Raw genomic sequence first — 27,925 nt, 5'->3', positions numbered from 1 at the left:
GGAGCCGCGGCGGTGGCAGCGCGCATGCGCAGCTGGTGATGCCCCTGAGGAGAGCGGCGGGGCCGGGATAACGGTGCGCGGAGGAGCCCTTCCCCCGGTAATCCCGGTGCTGCGGAGAGGCGATGTGCGGGGCTCGGGGGTGCGGGGAGGGATGGGCTGTGATGCTCCCTGCGCTGTACTGTTTGATAACCGATAACCAGGATGGGAGGGGCGGGGGTTTAGCGGCGGCCGCCCATGCCAGCGTTGGGGTGAGGGGAATGTGCGGGCGGTGTGCGTGAGTCCCTGCCCTGCAGCGCCCGAGCTCTCCCCGCAGGTGCGAGGGTGAAGTGCCCGCCCGCACGCTGTGTGTGGCGAGATGAGGAGGAGATCAGCGGATTTCTTTATTTCTTTTTTTCTGCCTTTTTTTCTTCCTTCTTTCCCTCTCCCCCCCCCCCGGCTCCCTCAGCCCCCAGCCGTTACTGACCGTTAGGGCTGAGGTAACCCCGGCCCGGCCGCCCCTTCCCGGCCTCCTGAGTGGGGTTTAGGAGGGGATTGGGCGGGTTTCGAGCCCGGCTCCGTGCCTGAGCAGAGCTGCCTGGCAGGAGGAGCGCGGCCCCCGTGTCCGCCGGCCCTGCTGCGGCTCCTGCGGGTGTTGTTCTCCCTCCGTGGTCCTCTGGAAAGCCGCCTCCCCGTGTCAAAGGGAAGCGGGTTCGTGCCTCAAGACCCAGAGGCCGCTTGAGTGTTATTTATTGATAAAAAAAAAATCCTTTTTCTGGATATTTTACTCAAGCTGTCTGTAGAGTAGGAAAAGGGCTGGAGGAGGCACCTGGATGAGTACAGCTTGGCAGCTGAAGGAATTGCTGATTTATACGTTTTAGTACAACGTTTGCAACACTCCAGCGAAAGACAGGAAAGGACAATTTTCTCTCTAAATAAAGGGAAAAGGAAAAGTTATGTAAGAACCTCCAGGTGCTTTTCATGGAGCAATTTCAGCTGGATGCTGCCCGTGGTCAAGTTGATGCAGCTACATGTGGGGAGAATAAGGCAGCACATGGTTGTGGATGGGAAGTGGAGTGGAAGAGAAGCACCATTTGGTGTTTCCCTGGAGGGAATTGGTATTTGGCCCTAGGAAAACCTGTATGTTGTTGTTGGAGCTTTAGATGTCTGAGTGAGGAAGGCTGCCAGTGGCAGTCTTGCTCTCTTTCTGCTTGAAAATGCAATATTCTGAGTATTTCATGAAGGAGGTGGATTCTTCACAGCTCAGGGAAAAGTTAGTAATAATCTAAAAGATCATAACCTCTCTTTAGTTCTGTAGAGAATGGAATAGCAGTGCCATTGAGTTGAAACCTGGTGTAGAATATGCAAAAGACTATAGTGCAGGGGTGTGAAGACTGACATTCTTGAAACCATGTGTAGAAAACAGATATTTCAGCTGGGAAGAGACCCCAGGAGGTCCCTACTCCAAGATGCTCATTACAGCATTACCAGGTTGCTCAGAGTTTTATCCACTCAGTCTTGGGAAACCCCAAGGACTGAGATGATGCAGCTGGTACCACTGCTTGTCTGCCCTCTTGGGGTGAAATATTTTCATATCCAGGTGGAATATTCTTTCAGTTTATGACTGTTGTCTCTCCTAAATATGTCAGAAAGTGGCTCATTACTTTAGGTGCAATATTATGCTGATGTTGCAGCACTGTTGCTAGTCCCAAGAGCATGCTTCACAATAGTACTGCTTGCTCAAATGTTTGTTCTTGTGTGTAGATGTGCTGCAGTTACCTGTGTTCCCCTGCTAAAGAGTGACCAAGCTATGCAAAAAATAAGTTTAAAATTACTGGTGTAATTGTTGACAGAATTGGCAATGTGTTTATCTAAGCTGCCCATCCTAAAAGGTACAATGGGGAATCCTTCTTTGGAGGTGTAATTATTGGATGCATTTCTGGGACTGAACTTATTTGATGACAGCTTTTCAAACTGAAGAGCATTTGTCCAGTTCTCTGCTGGGTCACACTGTAGCTATATCACATTTCCAGTTGAAACCACTGTCAAGATGTGTGGTTTTGTAATTACCCATTTGCTGTAGCTCATTGAAAGCTGGTTTTGTCTTTGATGTTGGGGCCAAGACAAGTAAACTTGTTCCGTGGTTTGTGTGGGTGCTATGGAGTGAGATAACTTGTAAGAGTGGGGATCCTTTTGGCTTGTGTTGATGGTCACCTTAAGGAAAGAATAAGAGCAGATTTTACAGGTCTTTGTGTTAATTAGGAAAGTTCAGTAGGTTTGAAAGACAATTGAATGTGTAGTGTGAAGTTCTGTTTAGAGGCCAGAAACTGTTTGACTTGGTTGAAAGATTTATTTTGCATTTAAAAAATGTAATGTTGGCAGAGTTCACCAAAGTAAAAGATGTAAAGGTTTTGTTTCAAACCATCTTTGCCTGGCAATTGGCTGATAACTGTAATTGTTCTTGATAAAAGTATTTCAGTGTATCAAAAGATGGAAAAGTGTGCCTTCTCTTCTTATAGGGGAAAGTCAGAGATAGAATTAAAAACTGACTAAAATTAAGAATATCTTAGGCTAGAATCAGGAAGTGGTGAGAAGACTGGGCATGACTGAAGTGAGAAGCATCAGGAGTTTTGGAAGGGGAAGGATTAGGCTGATTTCATGGATGCCCTTGCCAGTCAGTGTGTGGAACAGAAGTGAATGGGGCTAATTACAGTAGAATTGCAGCTACATAAGTGAAAGGCATTTTGGATTGCACACAAAATGCTGCTGAAATGTTTGGCCAATGGAAGATTTATCTCTTTCTTCAGCTAGTGTAGAAGGAAACCACTGCATGACCAACTAGCTAAAGTTAGGCAGGCAAATTTTATGTTAAAAAGCAAGTCTAGTACCTGAATAATATATGGCACTTTAGCTAAGAGTTATGGAATCCTAGAAGGTATGGTTGGGAAATTTTTTAACTTTTTAACTTTCTACACTATAGAGACTGTTTCAATTTGAGTATTTGTTCAGGTTGTTAAGGAATAAAATAGCAAAAGCTTTCATACTTAGCACTTAGAACAGCATGTATACTGCAGTCAGATTCTTGCTAGATTATTTGTGGCCTAGCAAGATAAGGGAACAGGCTACATGCATATTCCATAAGGACAACAGGAAGGGGAAAAAGTCTGAAGGAGGGCTGTCTAGTGACAACTTTTTCAAATTAAGATACAGCATTTCCCATAATACTATGCTGACAATCATTTATGATCTTTATTATTGTAATGTGTTTTTTTTTCTTTCTTGTAGATAAGTCTGGGTTAAAATTCAAGTGGTATTGATAATATCCTTGCAACAATATTTAAAATTGAAAACTTTCAGCTCTTCAGACAACCAGGATGCTCTTCCAGTGGGACTGGCTGTGCTTGGGTGTCCTGATAATGAGCTCAGTGACTGCAGAAATTGAAAACAAAGAAGCTCCAGAAGCAGATGTTGAAGTGGAGGACTTTGACAAGCAGGCTCAAGAAGCTGATGTTGACAGAGATAAATCTTCCTTACAGGTAAGATTACAGAAATATTTAGTTGAAGCTTTTTTAACTACAAGATGGGCAGTTACAACCAGTAGAGAAATTGGTTGACAAATGCATTTTTTAAAAAGCAAGTTAACACACTTGGCAACCAAGTGGGTGTGTCCCAGATGGGACAAGATAGCATACTGTAAACAAAATGGGGTCTTAAAAGCTAGCCTAAAAAAGGTATTAATTGGATTATATGAGTGTTAGGGTATTAGGTTAGCAGAATAAGGTATTAAGATAGTAAACAAGAAGGTAATAAAATACACAAGTAATCAAACATCTGGATAACTGTTACACAAGGCTAACTGTCTGAGTGCTAGCAGTTTACTTAGCAATAGCTCTTACACTAGTTGTAGAACAAGGATTAAAGTAATACCAGAGGCAACATGGTAATACAATGACTGTAGTTTTCTAAGGATCCTAAAGACTTAAAGAATTCATATATAGAGATTTTCTTACCCTTCAGTGGCTATGGCCAGGTATCCCTTTTCCTCCTTGTCAGGAGCAATCACTCAAGCAGATGTCCCCACTGGAGGGAGAAGGTCCAGCACACCTAGGGAAAGTGTACAGGATTCTCACCAGTTAAAAGATGGGATTAGCCTTTTATAGAATCAAGTGTTTGGCTACTGTCATTTAACTGCTTAGCCATACCTCCAGCATCTATTGGAGAACAAAAGGGAAACAAAGGAAAAGGTAAGGAAGCCTTTTCCCTCATTTTACAAATTCTTAATCTTTATCTGTCCATTCTTCTTTGGTCTTTGTTTGCCCTGCTGGAGACAAATTGAGCTCTGTGTTTATCAACACAGGAGTGCAGGTGGTGCCACAGGTACCAACTTGGCCTTGTGTTAGTCCTTCCAAAATTGTTCAGAGTCTGCTGTGCCCTTTGCATTCTTTGGAAGCTCCATCTCTAGGCTAAGGGAACCGAAGCTGAGACAAAGAGCAGTTGAATCATGAAGGGAAGGTGAGGTAGAGTGTCCTGCTACAGGGTGTCATTCCCACCAGTCTGAGTTTTCCAGTTGCTGTGTGTGATGTGTAAGAAGAGCATAGTGAAGGATTCTGCTATGCCAGAGTGTAAAATCAGATTCCCTGCCTGTGGTGGATAGTTAATCAGAAGGCTTTGCTAGTCTGTGCTTCAGTCTAGATAACAGAACCTTTTGTTGCAACTTCTCACATGCCATTTCCAGAGGAAAAAAAGCAGAAAGCATCTTGGTCAGGCTGATTTTTTGGCTTTAGAACAGTTTCTTCTTTTCATCTGTCGCAGCTGCCTTTTGACACTTCCTGTGTTCCCAGAAAATCTTTCCCCACTTGTTATGCTGCACTTCCTAATATATGTGGGCAATATTAATAAATTATTTTTTCAACTTTTTACTGTGTAGCCTGTCATGTGCCAAGTAGTTAGGAAAACAGAATAGAAAACACATAGAAAAAGAAATGGGAAGTGGAGAATTTCTGCAAGTTCAGTACATTTTTTTTTTTACACATAAGCTGTATAACAGTACTTCAGTTATGAGCTTTGAACACAGGAAGGAATTTTTAAAATTCACAGATGTGAAATTTCTGTCTGTTAGACTTGTGCACCCCAACTGCAGAAATGGAGGCATGGAGAACTGGGAAAAGTGATTTATGCTGCTAGATGTTTCTAGTGAACAAAATCTGGTGGACTGCTTCTGAAAGTAAGCTAGAGTATTTCCAATGAAAAATTGTAATTTATGTTAGAGTGTGTATCTGTATGTGTTTTTTAGGTTGTGTATGAGACTCCAAAGCCAACTGGGGAAGTATATTTTACAGAAACATTTGATGGAGGATTGGTTGGGTGAGTTTATAAACTTTTACTCCCTGCAGTTTAACCTAGAGTGGTAGGACTTACTATGCATTAATTTTTCTGCTGGTGTCCTTATAAAGATTATTTTTTGCAGGGGTTAGAATTGGGAAGGCTGGTAATGCTTGCTCCAGTGTATCAGGGTACACTGCACAGTTAGCATTTTAGGTATGTTATTACTTTTTGTGTTTTAAGGAAGCTTTTAATAAATCTTGGGTTTACAGACACTGAAGAAAAAATATAATTTAAAGATGTAACCACTTGAGTTTAGCTACAAGTGCATAGCTGTTTACACTGCAGAAGCAAGCTCTTCCTTCTTCTTCACATGCACTTAAGTCTGTGTAAGAAGGCAGTGCCTTCAGCATTATAGAACCAACTTAACTGGGGAAGACTTTTTTAGCCCATTTTTTATTAGTTTATCACATTGCTTCCCATAATCAATAAGAATTAGATATTTATGACACTATTTAAAGTGTTCCTAGGTATTTTGACCTTGCTACATGGAGATTTTTGAGGTTTAGCACAACAATTCATAGGCCAGACATTTTTGTCTTGTCCTTTTAAGATCTTTGTCTTGATCTTTTAAGTTTCTTCCAACAGCATGGCAGTGTAAGGTGTAGATGCTTCTCTGTGAAGTGTTGCTCAGTGAAAAGCTATGTACAGAGAGCTAAAGTCAGCAGCCACCAATGCCCTGTCAATAAGAGTGAATATCAGATATTACTCTCTATTTCAGGAATAGACTTTCTATTTTAATTGGAAAACCCCTTGACTTTCACTTCTCTTTCTAGACCAGATGTAATAGGGGTGAAATATTGAGGAAGAACATTATTTCCATGTGAATGTGGTCTGTATGATCACTGACTTTCTGAATCAGGCAAGGTTAGGGTACTGTCACTGGCTCAGGTTAAGTGTGCATTCAGGTAGAACCTGGGAATGCAGTAGGAATTTCTTCAGTAAGAGACAGTGATGAGTTGCTGAAGTGCTTCATGGTTATGAGAAAAGCTTTTAAAATGTGACAGTACCTCTCTGTTTTTTAATGACAGGAGATGCAAATGATAAAATCATTATGATAGAACTTAAAGCTGCCTATTTTTTACTTCCTTTGAGAAGACTGAGATCCAGCTACTGTAGGAGTGAGGTTACACCATCATGAGATATTTATGTCCATTGAAGATGTATCATTTAAACTGTAAACAAAATTACATGGTAGAAGGTATTAGTACATTTTGTAAGATTAAATCCTTTTTTCTCATTGTTTCTCATTCTATACTGAATGTTACTCTCTCATTACTCACATTATTTCATACTTTATTTTTTTATGCATTGGAACCAAACATAGAAGGAAAGTAAGTTAAAAAATGGCAAAAGGGAAATGAAATGGTTGATAAAAAGCCCCACCCAAACCTTGATTACAAATGCAAAAAGTTAACTGAGGTACTTGAATGATATAATTCATCCAAATTTAAACTTCATGAGATCTGTTTTAACACCAGTTTGCCTTCTTACTAATCCTGATAGTCAAAGATTTACCTATAATGTTTGGGGGTTGTTTTGGTCTAGCTGTACCTAATTTTCATAAGAATGACCAAGTGTGGAACTAAGATGTAGGAGAAAGTCAGCAGACTTCCTTTCCTATAATGTGGCAAAAGAGGAGATATAAATTGATTAGTTAAACTACCAGAATAGAGCAGCATTTTACAGTGTGCCTTGAAAGTTCTCTGCATGACTTGTAGATAGGTTTTATTTCCTCAATAGTCCTTCTCATGGTACACCAAAGATGTATTTATGGCCATTTATACTATGAGGCTTTTCCAGCATCTCTGTTACCACTAAACAAATCTGACTGAAATTTGAGCAGAAAAAGTAAAGTATTCCTGAAATAGTTGGTGCAGAGAATAGTTCAGAAGGAAGTGAAAATAGTTCTCTACAGAATTAATCAGGAAAATGTAGTATTATAGTTGATAGCAAGGAAGAGCTCAGTGACACTGTTGGCTTAAGGTATTCCTGTGCATGGCTCAGGTTAGAACTGTAGTGAAATGAGGCAACCAGGTGCCACTAATTGCCAGGGAGTGAGCATGAGCTTGTGTCAAGCCCACCTGTGCCTAATTAGGGTGGGCCCCCACTGCGCATGAGCAGGACCAGGGGGCCAATAAAAGGTAAGGCCTAAGACACAGGCTCAGCTCACACTGGAACTCACAATCTCAGCATGCTTGGCTTTAAGTGCTGCTTTCAGCACTGCGCTACCTTTATTGCTCCACTAGAGCTCATTGCCAGCAGGGTGAGGCTTTGAGGAGTCTTGAACCCGCGTCCCTCAGCATTGCTCGGGGTGTCATTACGTGCTTAGCCGGCTGCGCCACTCAAGCCTCACCCTGCACAGTGGGGGCCCACACTAATCAGGCACAGGTGGGCTTGACACAAGCTCATGCTCACTCCCTGGCAATTAGTGGCACCTGGTTGCCTCATTTCACTACATAGAACCAGTGTGTGACCAGATGAGGATGGATTTCTGTCTTCTTATTCACATTCTTCTTATGTGCATATCTTTTTGATAACCTCAATTTAAGCTGAATTTGCCTTGTTCATAATATGAGAAGCTTGTTTGCCTTGTTGAGATACCTGTATGTGTAATCTGTTCAGTGTGTAATTGCATTTGTAATTTGGACACTTTTTGGACTTTCTGTCAGTTGCTGCTGTGCATGTGTACTGTAACTGTCAGATAGAATTAAGGTTTGGGTAATTGTTTTCCCTATGATACATTTGAACCTTGCTATTTACCATGTATATGTGACAATATATTTACAGAATAAATTTATAAATTTATTATTTGTAAATTTTCTTTTATAAATAAATTCTGCCAAACTCAGCTTTTCAGCTAAATAAAATTGAAGTTTATTCAAAGTAATTGAATTACTTTAGAGTTATAATGATGATGTAATTTCCATCCTCAGGAAATATTGTGAAATGCAATATTAGACTGATCTATTTTAATTTTTTTTTTCATGTCCTTTTATCTACACAAAGTTCAGATGCTGACTGTCAAAAACATCACAGGTTCCCAGCCTTCAAGTCAGAGCTGGTTTTCCCATGATTGTTAAATAATACAGCTTCAAGTAGATAGTTCAGTGACTAGGGCACTTTTTGTTTTAGGTGGGTGTTGTCTAAAACCAAGAAAGAAGACACAGATGATAACATTTCTAAATATGATGGTAAGCAGTTTTTAGTGTTTACTTCTACTTTATAGCCTCTGATGTTCTCTTGCTCTTTGACAAATAACTATCCCTTGAACTAAACCTTTGAAAGCCTAGATGACACAGGTAAAAATGTAAGCTTATATAATGACTGTTATCCTGAAATTGAGATAGGAAATGTGGCTTGTTGGGTTACTTGGAGTGAAAATCTTTTTTTGTCATCTCAACAATCCATTGCAGTGAATGATGTTAAAATACCTTCTGACATCTGAATATTCACTAATGTTTATGAATAATGCTTCTTAAGAATTACCTCCCTGAAATCATGTCCAAGAGATTCACCACTTCAATTTCAGTTGTTGAACACATTTCTGAAGAATTTTCCATGTTCCTGCATCTGCCTTACTGATTCATGCATTTGTCTCCCAGTCTAGTCCATGAAAAAAGTTAAACTGAATGAAGTTTTTCTTTAATATACTTTTCCAGATTCTTTACATTTGAACATAGGGTTTTCCAGTGGTTCTTGTACAGTTTATTTTTACAGTAGGGAAAAAACCCCCTAAATATGGGGAGTAATAATGAAAAAGTTTGGCTTATTGCTTTTATCAGTGGGTTTTGCACTTGACTTATAAATTCCTAGGCTAGAATTGCCTGCTAGAATGTAATTTTAAACTGGTGATCTGTGACCCTAGTTTTGAAACTTAAATTTGCTTCATTCAAGAGACAGTGAGGAGAGAAGAAAAAGCTGCTGCTGCAAAAGCAAAGTATTTCCTCCTACTCATGTCAAATGAAATTAATTAATGTCAATAGAATGTGATAAGCAAAGGTAACATGCAGGGCTCTGTGTGCAAAACAGTAGCAAACAGCTGGTTTTAGGTTCAGCAGTTATCAGAAATAACTCATAAAAGTAATGGAGTTGCAGAGAACATATCCATAGAAATGACAGGCTTGTAAGAAGTGATGTCTCAGATTACTTGGCCTCATACTAGAAAGAAATTACCTGGAATGTCAGAACAGTCCTACTTGCTTTCCTAGACAATTCAACATTTATAATGTCTGTGGTGAAAAGACATTTTTTAATTATTTTCTAGATTTTTTTTTTGTCTTGTTTTGTCTGGCATTATTGCTTGATCTTAGTGTCCAGGAAGAAATACTATTGAAGAGGAGTTTTCCTCCCTCCTGCTTAGCAGACTAGAAGAAACTAGGGATTTATGGACATAATTATCTGCCTTTCCTTAATAACCTTTCACATATTGCACTTCAATTGAATAAAAGTAATGACTGTTTTGTTTGGATTTCCTTGTTTGAGTCTTCTCTAAAACACATGCTGAAGAACTGATTAAATTTTCTTCATTTTGTTCAAAAGGAGACTTTTTTTTTGAAGATCCCAGTGAATTGTAGAAGTAGTCTTTCTTCTCTGCCATGTTCGTTCCTGGAATCATGTGCTGAGAAAACACAACTGCCCTTTTAGCAGTCTTGTTCTCTGGATGTTGTCCATTTGTGTAATCAACTGTATTTTTCCTAAACTTGGGGAATTTATAATTATATAATATTTTATTTTTAGCACTGTAGGCTTATTTGTCTTCAAGATAAATCTGATAACTCTGGGAAAGACTTGGGAGAGAGCTTCATCTCCCATGTGATTAGATTTGACCTGAAAGGTTCTATTCTATTATAAGCAAGAGGGGAAGAACAGAGCAGGTGGCTATTTTCACAATGCCTTGTGACTAAAGCTTTTTATGAGACCTTTTTAAAAATTTAATTATTATTATTATTTTTAAATTTTTTTTAATTCCTTTATATCAATCTGAAGAAATATTTTATGTTCCTCTAGGCATGTGTACCACAGTCTAGAGGTACAGGAGATCTACAATATAAAAGTTTTCTTGCAGTTTTCTGTAAATTTGAGAAGAGCAAGTAATTAGGGTAATTTAAATATTGAAAGATAGCATTATCTTGGTTGTCTAGAACTAATAACTTTCTGGTAAAATGGGAGAGTGGGCTTTTCTTAGTAAAACTATGCATACTCTAAGTGTTGCTATCTCTTTAATAATCTACCAACTTCTTAAGGCTGAAATAGTTTTACCCTAAAACTCATTAAATCACAGAATGATTTGTACCATTAATGTTGGTTTTTTTGTATTTTGAGTGCTGTGGAGTGGTTAGTTTGGGAAAGTTTAATTACTTCAATTTGAGATGTCAAGATTTCTGCCTTGCTTTGGCCATTCATCTTGCTGTTAATTCTTTGCTTTCAACAAGGCTGTGACTTCTTTACCTTAAGCCTGACATACTTAATGTGTGTGTTTTAGGAAGATGGGAAGTAGAAGAACTGAAAGAAAACAGAATGTCTGGAGACAGAGGATTAGTGTTAAAGTCAGTGGCAAAGCATCATGCAATATCAGCTATGCTAACAAAGGCATTTATTTTCAATGATAAGCCTTTAATTGTTCAGTAAGTAATCCCTCAGATTTTTTTATGTAGTATGTATTAAAATCATTAAATCCAGGAAGTAACATGAATCTGTGTGGAGAAATGCTTTCATGTAGCATTGACCTGTCATATCCAGAGCTATCAGAACTATAAGTATGAATGTACTAAGATTGTTAAGAAGTGATATTTAGACTCTTTCGAAATATTTTGGGGCAGAAATCTAGTATTTAACTACATCATTGAAAAAACTAATTGATTTTCAGTCTTACTGTAAAAGATGTAAATCACACACAGTTAGAGTACAGTGATTTCCCATTTACAGAGTACTTTTGTGAAGCTCCACAGAGGCAACTTCATTCTTGGACACATTAGAGCAATATTAATAATGATGATAACCATGCTAATATGACTGCTTTTACCTGATACTCAGAACTTCCTTTTTTGTACTTACAGACATATCCAGACAATCCCTCTAGCTAAATTCACTGTGTCACACAGGAGATTTCAAAGAAGGCACAAACTTTCTAGATCTCTTGCCCTTTTTTCCTTCACTTTGATATTTGCATGTTGGTTGATACCACCCTGAAACTTTTCTTGCTTTAAATACCAACTGTAGCAATTGCTGCCATGGTGGTTTTTGAGTGACATTGCTGCTGTGGCTGCTTTTGTGGCAATAGTGACTAAGACACAATCTTAATGTATTTGTAATTAGAATTTGAGTTATATTTGTCCAATACTTAGTGTTTTTACCACCTTGCTCTTTGCCTAGATATGAAGTGAATTTTCAAGAAGGCATTGACTGTGGTGGTGCATATATTAAACTTCTCTCCAGCAGTGATGGCTTGGATCTGGTATGTCCTGTCACTTAATGTTTGCTATTGGTTGTTCATTTGAGGAGTGTATAATTATTCTTGTGAAATGTCAATTAAAATTAATCACTAATGCACCCAAAATTTTTAAAAGCTTCCCAAGTATTTAAGCAGAAGATTGGTCAAGGGAATAATTATACAGATGGTTTGGTAAATTTAGACAAAAAATTTGGCATTGTGCATTTTTTACTGGGGGAATAGTTGAGAACATAATTCTTGTTATAATTTGGTTTTTGTTTTAACAAAATATATGTAATCTAAAACTTAAAGTTATCTGTGAATTTCACACAAGAAACCTCAGAATTTGAATTTCAAGAGATGGAAATGAGAAGGTGACTGTGATTACAGACTCCTTCAAAATAATACACATTTATGTCAGAATAAATCTTTCAAGTAGAATATTTCCAGGAATTAAGTGGTCTTCTTCCCTCAGTCAGTTGCTTAAAAATATAAGGCAGCATGTGACTGCACATTTCAAAGACAAAAATCATATATCTGGTAACTATATCAGGGTTGTCAGTTGTTCTTGTTTAATGTGGAGCAAGAACACTTAATATCCTGATATTTATCTTTATTGAAAATAAAATTGGTATAAAGAGGAGTAACTAGTTCCCTTCCATCATTCAGTGTAATGTTTGCAGAAGGTTGTATGTATTTAGGTGGTGGTTTTTATGGCAGGCATTTCCACTTAATATAAGGGGAAGGTCTAAATAAATATATTCATCTTCCCTGGAAGAGGCTTAAGTGCTCTGTACAGTCAGTCTGTTCCCTGACAGCAGAGAGCACCCAGCAACTCAAGAGGACTGTTGAGTTTCTTTCATGATTTATCCTCCCAGTTTCAGTTACCTTTTAGTAAAGGTAACTATGCTGTGTGCCACAGCAGAATGGAAAAGTACCCAAAATGATTTCATAAAATGTACAGTATAACACATGCTCAGCTTTCTTGCTTCTACAGGAATACTTTTTTGACAAAACACCTTATACTATTATGTTTGGACCAGATAAATGTGGAGAAGATTACAAACTACACTTTATCTTCAGACATAAGAATCCTAAAACAGGAGAATATGATGAAAAACATGCAAAACGTCCTGATGTAGACCTAAAAAAATTCTATTCCGACAAGAAGACCCATCTCTATACCCTTGGTATTGTTCAATTCTTCTCAGTTTAACTAGGAAGGGAGAGAATGAAAATGTGTTTCTGTCCACTGAAGCTTTGTATTTTGAGTCTGCTTTTTTGCTTTTAATAGTCTGTTAATTATGAGAGTTGGTTGCTTAATGATTTGGTCATAAATGACTGGGCTTAAATGATAGAAAGAATGAGTGTGACTGCAGGACATAAGTGACTTGGAAATGCTCCTGGTTTTTAGTTAATAGTGTGAAGAATTAATACTTTCAGTACTTGTTATGCAAAAAATATTGCTAAGAAAGATATTAAAAACACACACATGTCCAGTATACTCTAGGAAGGCATCAGAGTTCACAGGAAGGCAGTTCTATCTGCAGCATGCTGCAAACAATTCTCCTCTACATATTGAAGTGTACTATTAAAGTGTACTATATATGTATTAAAGAGTCCTGTGTGCAGTTCTGGGCCCCTCAGTTCAGGAAGGAGTTTGAGGTGCTGGAGCAGGTCCAGAGAAGAGCAAGGAGGCTGTGAAGGGATCCAGCACAAGTCCTGTGAGGAAGGGCTGAGGGAGCTGGGGGTGTTGAGGCTGGAGAAGAGGAGGCTCAGGGGAGACCTCATCACTCTCTCCAACTCCCTGAAAGGAGGTTGGAGCCAGGAGGTGTTGGGCTCTTTTCCCAGGCAACTCTCAGCAAGACAAGAGGGCAGGGTCTCAAGTTGTGCCAGGGGAGGTTTAGGTTGGAGATTAGAAAGAATTTCTTTATGGAGAGGGTGATCAGGCATTGGAATGGGCTGCCCAGGGAAGTAGTGGATTCTCCGTGTCTGGAGATATTTCAAAAGAGCCTGGATGTGGCACTCAGTGCCATGGGCTGGGAACTGCAGTGGGAGTGGATCAAGGGTTGGACTTGATGATCTCTGAGGTCCCTTCCAAACCAGCCAATTCTATGATTCTATGATAAAGAGTTCTTACCAACACCTTTATCATCAGCAGCAGCATGGAAGAACAGATACGTTGCCATATTCCCTGGAGATGAATGGATATGGGCAAATTTTAATTCATGTGAAATCTGCATGAATGAACAGGATAGGAGAGATTAAAGTTCAGTTTCATAGCTCTTCTTCCCCCTGCTCTCTAATTTCTGAGGAAGAATAAATATTCAGAGAAGAATGGGCTAATCTGTGGCATACTGCAAATCCAGCCAATGTGGCTGCACTTCTGAACTTCCATTGAATAACCATGGAAGGCATGGTCTGTTGCTGTGCCATGGACAAACTTAACTCTTCTTTAAAATAAATTACCATAGTGTGCCATAGGAAACTTTCACTTTTAGGTAATAGAAACAACTGAAACAGAATGCTGTTCTTGTGGTAAAGGAATGCAAATGTTCTTATACTCAGGTTGTTCTTTAGAAATTATGATTAAAGATACTTAAACTGATTACATTTCTTCTGTTCTAATTGTTCAAATAGGCTCATAGAGCTCTGTGATTCAAATGCATTATGTGACTGAAGCATAAGTTAAAGATCAGTTCTTTGCATTGTGTCTAAAGTGATGCAGGGGATTAATTCTTCCATTAATAAATACTTCAGTACTGTTGAAAACTTAGGCTGCAAAGGCTTCATTAGATACTATCAAACTGTCATTGTGATACTGTTACTCTGGTTTTTATCCTGTTTTTATAAGACTCATCAAAGTGGAATAGTATATTGAATATGGAATATAGAATATAGAATTAATTGAATATAGAATATTGAATTAATAATCTTGGGTGTTGAATGGACATTTAAATATACTTGTGTAGCATTTATGACTGTGCTCACTGGTGTTAGGAAGGGATATCAGTACAACATCTTTTGATGAATCTTGACACTGCTCAGTTCTGTGACCCTGCCTTTTCAGTAACTCACAGGAGGTAAAAGACTTCAACACTTGAAGAGAACTCTCTGTGCTGGCTGTCTGGCATTTGAGAGAAATGGTTGTCATGTGAATCAGAGAAAATGTTGGTTTGATCACCCCTCCCCTGTGTTACTGATGCAGTTCTTCTGTTTCCGTGCTTTTAGGTGTGAAATGGTAATTTGGTAGCAAAGGTGTCTTTTAGAGCAGAAGTTTGTCTTCCATTATCTTAAAATAAATGAAGCAGAATTTGGGGCAAGTGTTAGCTTTTTGAAAAATCCCCTAAAAAATGTGATTGGATGTGTTTCAGCAAATTAATTTGCTAGAGAATTCATTTCTGGGGCCTGCTACTGGCTACCCCTAGTACCAACTTTAATATTTTGTGTCCAGATCCAGTACCTGGGTGGGTTTTCTGTCCCCTCCTGTGCTAGCAAGGATCCTATTTGCCATAATTTGTCTAAGTCTGTGCTTGTTATATAGGTTTTGGTCAAAGATATTTGTAAAACAAATGCTTCCCATGTTTCTTTAACACAAATTTCTTCAATTTAGTGCTAAAACCAGATGATACATTTGAAATGTTAATTGACCAATCAGTTGTTGGTAAAGGAAGTCTTCTTGAGGATATGGTTCCTCCAGTAAACCCTCCCAAAGAAATAGAGGATCCTAGTGATAAGAAGCCTGATGACTGGGATGAGAGGCCAAAAATACCTGATCCAAATGCTGTCAAGCCAGATGACTGGTAAGGAGAATGTTTTTATCTGTGCAATACTTTTTACATGCTAGTTATGGATTTACAAGATTTTATGGGGTTTATTTTGCATTTTGCTAATAATAGTTGGGAGATGTTTCACTACTGAAAGCACTCAAGTTTGAAAATATAATTGAGGTGGGTACAAGGATCTGGTCATCTTCCAAGAAAAGCAGAAATTGTGCTTTTTGCTGTTTTGTACCCTCTGTGATAAATTAATTAATAATTAAAATTACTGTACCAGAAAGTTTAGGACTAGGGATTTTTTCTTTTTTCACCATATGGTCCTAATTTCCATTCAGTGATTTCTCCTTCCTTCTTTGTGAACCACTGTTCATCTGGCAACTCAGGAAGAGAAGGAAAAAACTTGTTGGGAAGACCTGACTGATACCTGCCAGTTGATGGCAGCGATTTCTGGGCTAAGGAGTATTTTGAAACAATGTAAATATAGTTCAGATATTTATAAACAGATAATTGGATGTGTACTTCTCATGATCAGAGTATCTGTTTCTGTTGTACCTTTGAAAATTGTCCCTTTCATCCCAGTTCCAGTCCTCTGAACAGAACCATAGGCTCAATGCCAGGCTGCTGTATTTTCTAACATAAGTCTGTAATTAAAGGGATGAAGACGAGCCTTCCAAAATAGAAGATTCTGATGCTGTTAAGCCTGAGGGATGGCTTGATGATGAACCCCAGTATGTTCCAGACCCTAATGCAAAAAAACCAAAGGACTGGTAAGAACTTGATCAGTAAGTGCAGGTTTTTAACACATCTTGTAGATAATCCTGTTTTCTGTGACAAATTGGGTTATGGATCACAAGTCAATCCAAATCTCATTGTCTTTTGAGGTAGTAAGTTGGAATGTGCAAGGTATGGCCAAATATTTGTTGTTTTGGGGAACTGCTCTTAGAGAAAAATTAACATATCAATAGTGTTTTGTTTTCTGAAGATACATAAACAAAAACGGAAGGACCCCTTTGAAAGAAATTGCTACAGTGTTAAACCATGAAGTAATTTAAGTTGGTATCTTGGAATCATCATGTAATAATGACAGAGGGATCTCTAAGCATCCTATGGAGAAGTGTTTCAAGCTGTCTGCAGATGCAGAAATATCACTGCATTCAAACATGGTGGTTATGAGCATGTGGCCTTTAAAAAAAAAAAAAAAAAAGCCTGTAACAATCCTTAAAAAAAGGGATGCTGATACTGTTAGGTAAAGTTCTGTGAGCTGCTCAAAATCCTGAGGTTGTTATAGCAAAAATGTGTGTGGACCCTAACTTCAGACTGACTGCTGGTGTTTAGACCAGTCCAGTCTCAAAGCAATTGGTTTTAATTTTTTTGTCTTCTGTAGGGATGAAGAAATGGATGGGGAGTGGGAAGCCCCTCAGATCCCAAATCCAAAGTGTGAGACTGCACCTGGGTGTGGGCTCTGGGTGCGTCCCATGAAGAATAACCCAAAATATAAAGGAAAATGGAAGGCACCTATGATAGAGAATCCTAACTATCAGGTAATAGCAATATTACACAGAATCCAACAGAGCAGGCAAGTGAAAATAGTTTGGTTATCTAGCCTTATTTTACTCTATATTTATATTTTAGAATGAGTCTGAATAGCTTAAACACTAACCTTTTCTGTTTGAATTTGCTTCTTTTCCCTTCAGGTATACTGGAAAATATAACTGCTTCCTATAGTAAAACATTTCTCTGCTACAAGTTCTTTTTGAAATTATTTGCACTGGTACCACTTAATATGCTCTGTAGAGTATTATTCTGAATTAACTTATCACTTATAAAATATTTATTGTTCTTATTGGGATTTTAAGTGTGGGTGTTGTAAGTGAACAATGTTTTTTATGAAAAAGTGAAACCTTTCAGTATGCAGGTTGACTTACTAGTTAATTTTATTGGAATCATCAATTTTGGATAACTAAATTTCCCTCCAGATACGAGGTAATCATTTGCATCTTTAATATCAGTTTCCTTTGTGTTAATTATGGCTGGGGAGTACTTGAATCTGATTTCTTAGAACTTGAAGTCCTTTGTTTTTCAAGCAAAAGTTGGCTGTAATTTTCACAGTTACCATTAGGCTAAATTTTCCTTCGCTAAAATTTTCCCTACCACTTGTGTTCCAGTAGCTGTCAGTTTCTATATACAGGTATCTATTGGAAGGGACTGTGTAGATCATGGAGCTTTGTTCTCCTGCAACCTCAGGCCACCTTAGAGAAGATGCTTCCCTTAGAAGATTCCCCAGAATATTGACCAGAGCCCTTCTGAAAATGTATATGCTATAATGATGAACAAAACCCAAAACTGTGCATTGCATAAGAGACAAAAAGAAGTCATATCAATGTCTGACTTCCCTGCAGGATTAGGAAATTTGTTTGCTAGGCTTACTCTAGGAAGTTTACAAAGTCTGTGCTTGGAATCACCAGCATCAGGAAGAATGGGATGTATTGTACAGTTATTACTGCTAACCCTGTATGGACAAAAATACTAATTTTAAGCCAGAAAATTGAGATCCATCTGCCAAAATCTTTCAGGCTATTTCCAAGTCTGTCTTTATGTAGGTCAAACTCTACTGCTTGTCTTCTTTAATACTGCACTTAAAGTAGTCCAGACATTCTAATTATTTTAAGATTTGTGTTCACATTTTGGTTTTTAGTGATGCATAGGTAACATGATTACATTTTTTTTCCTTAAAAGGGAATCTGGAGCCCTCGGAAAATACCAAACCCAGATTATTTTGAAGATCCTCACCCATTCAAGATGACCACTATCAGTGCTATTGGCTTAGAACTCTGGTCTATGACATCCAATATCTACTTTGATAATTTCATTGTGTGTTCAGAAAAAGAAGTAGCAGATCGTTGGGCAGCAGATGGCTGGGGCTTGAAGAAATTAGTAGCAAGTGCTAATGAGGTATAAACTTATCTGTGTTCTTGATAACCAAAAGCTCATGTGCTGCTGGAAGAAGTTTCTGCTAGTTAATGCTGACAGGATGTTGATTTGTCTGCAACTAATAATCTTGCTGAGTAACTATGATAGTGGGGTTTTTGTGGTTTGGCTTTTTACCCAGATAGAGACAATCTTGAAATGAAAAAGGTTCAACATTTTAGTTACATATCTAGCAAGAAATTGGCTTCATTTATAGCTATTGAATCTTCAGCTGTTCAGTGTTACTAGAAATTGAGTAACTATCAGCAAATAGAAGCTGAGTTCCTTGCTCTCAAAGTCCTCTCTTTTTTTCCTTAATTTCTTTTCCCTTATGACTAACTTTGGTATGTGTTCCTTAGAGGTTTCCTGCCCATAAGTAATGAATAAATAGTCACATGTTTTTTCTAATTTAGGTCTTTGGCTACTTTAGGAAGTATGTTATCCAGCTCTGAAAATAGTGTGTGTGTGTTTCTAGAGCTGCATCTGTCCTTATTTCTATTTGTATATCCACTTTTTTTTTCTTTAGTATACTGCACTTGGCCAATTGCCAGTTTTTTTTCTAGATCCGTTTTCCTGTGCTTTAGGAAAAGGATCTGTTGATCTGTTTTTTCCTGTGCTTGAGCTTGTGTGACATACGGGATCATGAGCCCCTCTAGTGGCTGCCTTCACCCACTACAGCTTTTTCCAGCAGTCCTGTATTTTATTTTCTTCAATAGAGTGGCAAGAGGAGTTGAGGGCAAGAAATGGTGGTTTGGTGGAAAATGTGAGCAGTTTTTGACAGCTGCTGTTTATCACAGGATGAGCAAGTAGCACCAGTTTATCTGCCCATAATAATTAGGAAAGCCAGTTCCTCCCACAGCCTTGCCCTTTTCTGAAATGTTTGGGGGTTTTATGTGTGGACCTGTGTCTGAACCTGTACCCACACTAGGGAAAAAATCTTTCCTTGAGTTCTCTCTATCCATTGTGCCTCTCAAATTTCCCACCTTATCTGCTGATGGACAGTGCCCAGAGGTCTTACTGGACCAGGCACTTCCCTACTACCTCTACTGTGTGCTTCAGACCTGGGAGGATGCTGTCAGAGGAGAGAATGTGGTAGCACAGAAGGAACAAGATGCTGCTGCTCTGAGGTTTGCATCAAAGAATGATGCTCTGGGAGCTTTCAGCTGAATTAGCACAGCTAATATCTAGGGAGGGTGTAAAGCATGAGAGTGCCAAGACTTCAAGTGCTGCTTTACAAAGTTGAGTAGTAGCCATATAGTATGTTTGGAGTAACAAATAGGTTCCCTCTTAGCAACTGCTACTCGTTTGCAACCTGTCGTTATTTTACTAATATTGAAAGCCAATATTGCTTTAGTCACTAAATAACAAAGGTAAAGAAGGGTTTTCTTCCAGTAACACAAAGCTTAAAATGTATACAGTATGTATTATAAACTTACTGAAGTGTTGAGAGGGATGTAAACAACTTTTTTTTTTTTTAATATAGCCTGGGATGTTTAGTCAACTGGTGACTGCTGCAGAAGACCATCCATGGCTCTGGGTTCTTTACATCTTGACTTTAGCTCTCCCTGTTGCTCTAGGTGTGTTGTTCTGCTGGCCAGCAAAGGTTAGAGAAATTTACAGTTTACTGTATTTTTATTTGGTTTTACTCTTAATGCTTTATTTGAAAACTCTTAGATTCTGTGCAACAATGTACACTTTTAATGTGTCATTGATGTTACTTAGCTTACAGTGGCTGTTGTGTTTCATTGTTAATTTGAGTCTCAATGTAACTTGATTTTTAATTTGTTGTAGAAAACAGATGAAGATTATGACTTAAAAAAACATGATAGACCTAAGGCAATTACAAAAGGAGAACTAAAACAAGAGATAGATGAGTTAGAAGAGTATGAAATGGAATTAGAAGAAGAAAAAGAAAATGAAGATACTGCTGAGAATGGTAAGATGAGCAGAGCAGCTAGCAGATTGATTAAATATGACTAGATCATGGATTTAATTGCCAGTAATTACAACCAGTTATCTTAGAATATGCAAAACCTGCCTTGCCCTGAGTCATCTTTTTCCTCTTTGAGAACCTCCAGCCAGTGGCATCCATGGCTAATAGTTCTTTGATAGATACAAGTAGAAAGTAAGAGTCCTCAGTATTTTTTCACTTTTAAGAAATGGACGTGCTTCTGACAGGCCTTTATGCTTGTAGATAGTTATGCATATTTTCTCTCTTTAAAATATTTCATATCTTGAACACATTTGAATGGTTCAGATATATGTACCTGGAGTGGTTAAAGTTACATTGTCTTTAAAGTGTGTATGGAATAGTTTGCAAGGTTGTACCTTGAACTATTCTGTTGGACACTAATTTTAGTAACTTCTGCTAAAGTCTGAAAATAACCAGAAATAACTGAAGCCTGCTGCTTCCTTTATGTTGCTTTCTAGCAATGCATTCCATGCCTGCAGAGCTCTGTCCTGCTGCCTGAGGAAGAAATCTGTGATTCAGGTTGAGTTACACTTCCACATCCAAGGATAAAATCATCTTGTTACTGTATCAGAGATCACTGGTACTGTTCAACTACAGCTTTGATGTTCTGTTAGCATTTCCATGAGTCAGGGATAAAAAGCAAATGACCTTGCTTACATTATCTTGACTTCTATGAGAAAATCCTCAGACCTCTGCAAGATTCTGTCTCATACTTCACTCTTCCTTGGCAGGAAGAAAGGTGATAAGTGACTGGCACAGAAAGTTAGAAACCTAACAGCCATTCATGGCTTGTGGTTTGCTTGGTTTTGTCTTAGTACTTTCATTACTTTGTACTGCTGACTGAAACTCTGGTTTTGTCTCTCTCTGCACTCTGTTCCACAAGTGTTGATGGCTTCTGCCTGTGTGACTTGAAAAGTTTGCTCAGCATCAGATGTTCTCATGTCAGTGCTAGCAGAATTAATGTTATTGGGAAAATCCTTGACACACCAAACTTGGTGCATTTGCCTTATGATTTGAGAGCCTTATCTAGGCCTTTAAATTATGTCAGTTGTACTATATATATTTTTTTTTTTACATTAGCATAAATTGTAGGTACAGCATTTCAGCATTGTATCTTCCTACCTTTTCCTTTTGATCTTACTCTACCTGTTCTTGGCTTCTGACTTCCAGAATCTGTTTTCTTTTATCCAGTCTTGATGCAGATATGTTTTGTACCTAATGTTGCTACTGTTGCAAGGCTGCTCCAGATACATGGAATGCAATATTCTTCTGTTAAGTCAGTCAATTGATTTGTTTGCCACATATGTGTGTTTGACTGTCAGAAATAAGGTCCAGTGCAGAGGAACACAACTTCTCCCACAACTTCTTTAAAGAATTCCACTTGGAACAGCTGTTCACAGTTTTCAAACAGTAGGTTCCATTTCAGACCTTTGCTTTTAGTTACTGAACACAGAATAAAATTAGTGTAGCTAACTTTTCTATGACTGTTCCAAGGTTTTCAAGTAAATTCTAGGCTTCAGAGGGAAGGATTATGCTTTGCTGTCCTATGACTTCATGGTTTCTCTTTCTCTTGAGAATTACTTTGCTTCTCTTTGCTTCCTGCCACTTTCTTCATTTGCAGACTGAAATCTTCCCTTTGTTTTCCATCACTCTTTTGCCTCTCCATACCTGAAAGTATTAGACAATTTGTCTTCTACCTCCTGCTGATTCTTTTTGCTACAGAGAGAAGAGAAATGGAGGAGACAAAAAGAGAGCTTGTAAATGATACAGAGAAGATGGGAAGGGAGGCTTCTCCTTCAGGTACTGGGAAAGAAGTCATTTGGGCCAGGACTTGAAAATGGTCTCAGTTTTTTGTCACCTTTTTGGTTTATTCCCTTTACTTACTTGTTGATGGTAGAACTTCAAGCTGGTGCATGCCAGCTTCCATCAGATATGGATGCAAGTTTCCTTGATATGTTCTCAATATGGTATCTGTAATCATAAATATTTTCTACCAGTCTCGTAGGATCCAAATTGTACAGTTGTTTTACAGTTATTATCTGCTGCTCTGTTGAGTTGAGGGCAGTGGGATTTGAGCTGTGGAATACTGAATGGCTTGAGATTAACATTTTATCTTGGGGCCACACAAAAAAGAGAAATCATAGCAAAAATTTCAGAAATGCTTGTAGATTTCTGTGGCTGTGGCTCCAGTGAGAATAAGTTGCTGGCAGAGTGCTCCCTGAAAGGCATTGTCCTTGAGGTTTACTGCTTTCTTTTTTCCTGTGTTAATTTGTGTAGCAGTGCTGAAGTATGGTGTGTTCCTGACCTGTCTGCTCATCTGCTTTGTGTCCCTGGTTTCCTTGCCCTCTAGAAAAATATCCCAATAACTAAAAGAATGTTGCCAATAAATGGAATTTCAGGGGCACAGTGTGAACCTTACTGAAGTTAGAAATTTCCACAAAATACTGTTTAATATTAGATTAAAATTAATAACTTCAAAACCTATAGTTGCTTGGTTCTGGCTTTTATTACTTCTGTTGCCTGAAGTTAATTAGTTTGGTTTGGTTTTTCCTCTCTATTGAAATTAATACCTAGGGAAGGTGCTGGTGTTGAGTAATTTAAAATTTCTAGTATTTTCATTAGAATATGAGCAAAGGCTTTGAAATTTTTCAGGCTCCTCTTTGGCTTATTTTTAAAACATTTATCTTAAATTTATCTTAAACCATCATCTCCATTTTTTGGTCATTTTTTATTATTCTTTTGATAACAGTAGTAGAGACATAATTGTAGACATGTATCAGGTATATTTACAGATGAGAACTGATATCTTGGAGCTCCACTAATTGCTGTGAACTGTTTGGCAGAATTTTTAGCTATACTGTAGACAAAGTATTTTAGTACTGCTTTACAGAAGTTTCTGATATTTAAAAAAATAAGGGGTTTCTAGATTTTTGTCAGCAAGAATTAGGGGAATCACATCTTAAATATGACTACCATCTGAATGTAGAGACCTGCATGGATAGAACTGAGCACTGCTTCATTACTGATTTTAAATAAACTGCTAATAGACAGTTAAGGTGCAAAATGCATCCTTTCTGTCAGATTTGGATGTGATTTCTCACTCCTAATAAAAAGTATTGCAAAGGGTATTATTCATTCTCTAGAAATTCTGACTTCATGGTCTCAGTTTGAAGTAAAGGAAGACACTTGCCAAATCCCAGTAACATTTCTTTGAGTCATGCTCTGGTTGCTGAGGTTTGGCTCTTATAATGAGCATGGATATACATAAATACAGGTGTGGGTGTGCCAGCTTGGAAGTACTGAAGCCCAAAGTGGAAATCAAAACAGTTGGGTGCCTGGCCTTCTATCCAAAATATGCAAAACATATATACACAAAATAGGCAGAATATAGAGTTGCCCTAGAGGGCAACCTACATGCTGATCAGGGAGCAGCCTAAAATTCACAATATTTGGTGCCTGCACTGATCTTTAGTGCAGTGACAGAGCCTCAGGAAGAAAGTAGAAACCACCTCTAGGTTGCTAACTAAGCCTATAGTTTATCCAGGAATTCTGAAGAGTAAAAAGGTACCTTTGGGGGGGGTTTATTTATTTATTTACTTTTTTTTTTTTCCTTCTCTCTTACCCTACCCCTCACTTTACTGCTTTAAAGCTTTACAAAGAATAGTGAGCACAGAATTGCTTATCCCTCCACCAAAACAGTGTGCCAAAATAATTGTTTGTGAAAAGAGGACCTTAGGGTGCAAGCATCCCCCCCTGGTGGATGATTGATAACTGCAATATTGTGCTTTTCTAAGTCAGAATTTAGTCAGATTTGCAATGTGTGAGTTGTCCTGTTTTGGACTCTGGTCTCAATACTTGGCTTTAAGGACTTCTCTAAAGGAAACCAATTTAAAGCCATCATTTCAGTCAGTCAGAAGCCTGAAAAGGGTATGGGCTACTCTGAAAAAGACTGGGCTGAAGCTGTTAAAACTGGTTATTAAATCCAAAAGTGATTGATTTCTGCTGATTTATGAGAATTCCACTCTGTATCAGAGAGATGTGTTTATGGGTGATTGTAAACAAGCAGTTTGTTCTAAAACTGAAATTGGCTTTATTTCCTTACTAGTGTATCTGCATATAATGCATTTTTAACACAGTTCTGTTTACAAAATAAAACTTCATTTCTTCTGCAGAAGATGAGGGTGAAGGTGGTGAATATATTTACCATGAAGAAGAAAATGAAGTTGCAGATGGAAGTCAAGAAGAAAGTTTTAAGTCAGATAAATCTGGTTCAGAAGATGAGGTAAGCTTGGTTTTTTTCCTCCCAATTTCCTTCACACCCTTGTCCAACATTGTACTTTTACCTGAGCCCAGTTACCTACAACAAATTTTTTCTTTTGCTGAGCAATAGAACTATTCATGAGGTGGGAATGTGTTTTCAGTTCTCTAACCTCAAATGCTCTGTGGAGGTTTGTGAAACATCTCAAGAATTTTGGTTGTGAGTTGATTTTCATTGTAAAGTACAGGTGTTGTAGAGAAGTGATCATGCAGGTCTTTAAACAAGAAACATTTCTTTGTATGGTTTTTAACAAGTTATTAAATGAATTGCAAGTCTTGAAAATTTGGATGCTGCAGTGGGTGTCAGTCTCTATTTATTGTTCTACTTAGGTAATAGAGTATGTCCTTACAACCAAACAGCCTTTCAGTGAAACTTAGAAAAACCTTAACCTCTCATTTTCTCAGGGTTTTGATGTTGTTGTTGTTTGGTTGTATTTTTGTTTGGTTGCTTGTTTTTTAATTCTAAAGTAACATTGTAAGCAAAAAGACCACACTGGTTTTGAGTTCAGCATTTGCAGTTTCATTTTTCTTTTGCAGATTAATCCAGTCACCAGACAATCTATAAATTATGTTTTTCAGAAAATAACATTGTAGAATAGAATTTGTGTGTGTTTCTTGCTCATCAACATTATCCTTTCCTTTAGAAAATCTGTTATGTCTGAAATGCTTTAGATCCACCCACAGTATTTCTTTTGGTCATCTTGTGCTTGTCACTCTTAAAATGAGTTTTTTCCCAGATTAGGGGAGTTGTTTAATGTGATATTAACCCCTTTGGCATTGAAGTCCTCTATGAAACTGTACCTTACATGAGGCTGCATTGTTTCAGCATTGAAATTCTTCATTAATCACCCTTTATTTGCATTTCTTCTTGTTCCTGAAGTTGTTTTTTTTTCCCTTGTGCGTTTACTGAGGAATACAGAATCTCAAGGACCCACTAAGATGCATGTGACTCTTTTTGAAAGTAGTAACAGAATCTGATTGTGTTTGTCATGATACAGTATCACAAGGAGGTTATTGCTTTTCTCTGGGTATTTTCAAGGCCCACAAACTCCTTTCATGAGTTAGCTGGTGACCTGTTAGGGAGGTGTCATGCACTCAGGTTATGCCCTGCATCAAGCTGATGACACTCCAGGTCACCACTCAGGTTGTGCCACATTCTCTGGGCTGCTCCTTCTGAGTGAGGTGCTTGCCACTGGGTTCTGCAGGGATGTGAGGAAGGAAGGCTCCATCTGGGAATGGAGTTTGGGTTGGAAGGGCTTTTCATGTGTTTCTGTTGGCTGAGCTGAGAAGAACACGAGGTTTCAGAACAGTTTGGATTTATTTGTAGCTCTCCAAAGGCAACATTTAGAATGCTTCTTGCTTTAGAAGTGTAATTAAAAATTAGTGTTAAGATGCTCTTTAAGGAGGTTGCTAAATTAATAAAAAATTAATTAAAAAGTCACTTTTTAAACCACTGGGTAAATGGACAAACCCAAATTTCTGACATTAGTTCACATGTACTGTTCCTTTCCTTCTGAATATAGAAGTCTTCTACCCTCTTTATTTATCATTAGATCAGAATTGTGGGAAAAAAATATCCTTTCCCTTAAGTGCTGCATTTATTGATAATATGACTGGGGGGGATGGAAGGAGGAATAAAATAATATGCCAGTTTCAATAATTGAAATTGGGTTTAAAATTCTGATTTTTTTTCAGATGAAAGAAGCTGATGAAAGGCCAGGTTCTGCAGAAGGTCCACTGAAATCCGTGCGGAAAAGAAGAGTACGAAAGGACTGAGTTAATTCTAGCTCCAAGTATTTGTAGGTCTAAATAACAGTAACCTTTGGTAGACACTTCAGTGGGTCTGACACCATGCAAGCTTTTGAGATTTGGAAACAAAAAGGGGGGGGGGAGGGGACTCATTGCTACTGAACCTCCTATTTTAATACTCTAACCTCTTTTAACCCTCCCAGAATTCCTTGAATCTGTTTTTTTAAGGTGAAATACTACCTGTGAGGAGTTAACTGATGTTTTTAATTCAGGATAAAAGTGAAATTACAAGGTGGCCAAGTGTTTTTAAGGTGAATATTCTTAAAATGTGAAGATTCCTAGACATTCGTATTAGTTGGAGAGTAACTTATGCTAAATATTTTTTAAAAACATGAATAAATTATAATATTTTTGCAGCTCTAGCACAAAACCAGCTGTTTACACTTTGCAGCAAAAAGGATGATAGTACTGATGTAGCATCTGTAGCAGTTCACATTGCTATGAGAGAAGGTATTTTTCTGTGCAGAGCTATATGCAATATTTGGTTTTGTATGATGATTTAGTGCTAGCAACCATTTTTATTGTAAATTATTTATTTTAGTTGATATTGTTACATGGATGGTCACCTGTTCCCTTTAGTCACTGGTTACAGTAATATATTTTTAAGAGGTATTTTAAAATAGACTAGTCATAGAACAAGTAGTCATGATGTGGTTTGTTTTAATTTTGAAAGCAGGTATCAAATCTGCAGAAGTGATACTGATGATTTTTTCAGACTTTTACAGTTTCCATGTTTCAAGCCAAGAGTGGTATAACCTCTGTTTATAGAATACTTGCTAAGTGTACATTGCCTCCTAAAAATATTTAATAACTCTTGCATAACATGAAATTTATTAATACAAATACAAACTTTTGATGGATTACATTTTTTACAGATGTAACTTGGCATTCTCATAGTTTAAATAAACTGCATATTGTAAAAGGAACTTTGTTGTGTTAGAAGTTCAGCTGTATATTAAACAATAAAACTACCATCACCAGAAACCTCTTGCTGCTTGGCAGCTGTCTGTATTAGGAGGGTGTAAAATGCTAGCAAAATGAAGTCATGTATTAAAAACAAGTAGAAATACATTAATTTATAAGGAACCTAAGAGATTTTTTTTTGTGCCTTGCTAGAAGCTAGTTCACTTGAAACAGTATTTTCACAGCAAATAAGTCACAAGAATTCCATGAAGATCTCTAACAAATGAATGCTTAACTAACCAGAAAGGAGGAGCCAGAATCTCCAAGTGCTTGTGTTGAAGTATTCAAAAGTTAATTGTATTGGCCTCTTTATTTTGTGTGACCTAA

General features: G+C 37.9%; 1 protein-coding gene across 1 annotated transcript; it reads left to right on the top strand.

The window, feature by feature from the left end:
* Positions 1–26,971, top strand: CLGN (calmegin). The gene is made up of 16 exons (XM_030450465.1): positions 1–97; positions 3,334–3,512; positions 5,270–5,340; positions 8,494–8,552; positions 10,844–10,985; positions 11,734–11,815; positions 12,789–12,981; positions 15,405–15,594; positions 16,224–16,337; positions 16,955–17,111; positions 18,307–18,522; positions 20,021–20,140; positions 20,329–20,473; positions 22,232–22,309; positions 24,682–24,791; positions 26,522–26,971. The coding sequence occupies exons 2-16, from the start codon at positions 3,351–3,353 to the stop codon at positions 26,600–26,602; spliced, it is 1,920 nt and encodes a 639-aa protein (XP_030306325.1). The 5' UTR covers positions 1–97; positions 3,334–3,350; the 3' UTR covers positions 26,603–26,971.
* The last annotated feature ends 954 nt before the right edge of the window (positions 26,972–27,925 follow it).

Source organism: Calypte anna, chromosome 4B (assembly GCF_003957555.1).
Source record: "Calypte anna isolate BGI_N300 chromosome 4B, bCalAnn1_v1.p, whole genome shotgun sequence".
Lineage (NCBI taxonomy): Eukaryota > Metazoa > Chordata > Aves > Apodiformes > Trochilidae > Calypte > Calypte anna.
This window is presented reverse-complemented; position numbering and strand designations above follow the sequence as displayed.

Excerpts from the sequence above, each read along its gene's own strand:
- CLGN (XM_030450465.1), top strand. The coding sequence starts at position 3,351 with ATGCTCTTCCAGTGGGACTGGCTGTGCTTGGGTGTCCTGATAATGAGC. Across the intron at positions 5,341-8,493 it reads TTTGATGGAGGATTGGTTGG|GTGGGTGTTGTCTAAAACCA; the intron begins GTGAGTTTATAA and ends TTTTTGTTTTAG. Across the intron at positions 18,523-20,020 it reads TAGTAGCAAGTGCTAATGAG|CCTGGGATGTTTAGTCAACT; the intron begins GTATAAACTTAT and ends TTTTTAATATAG.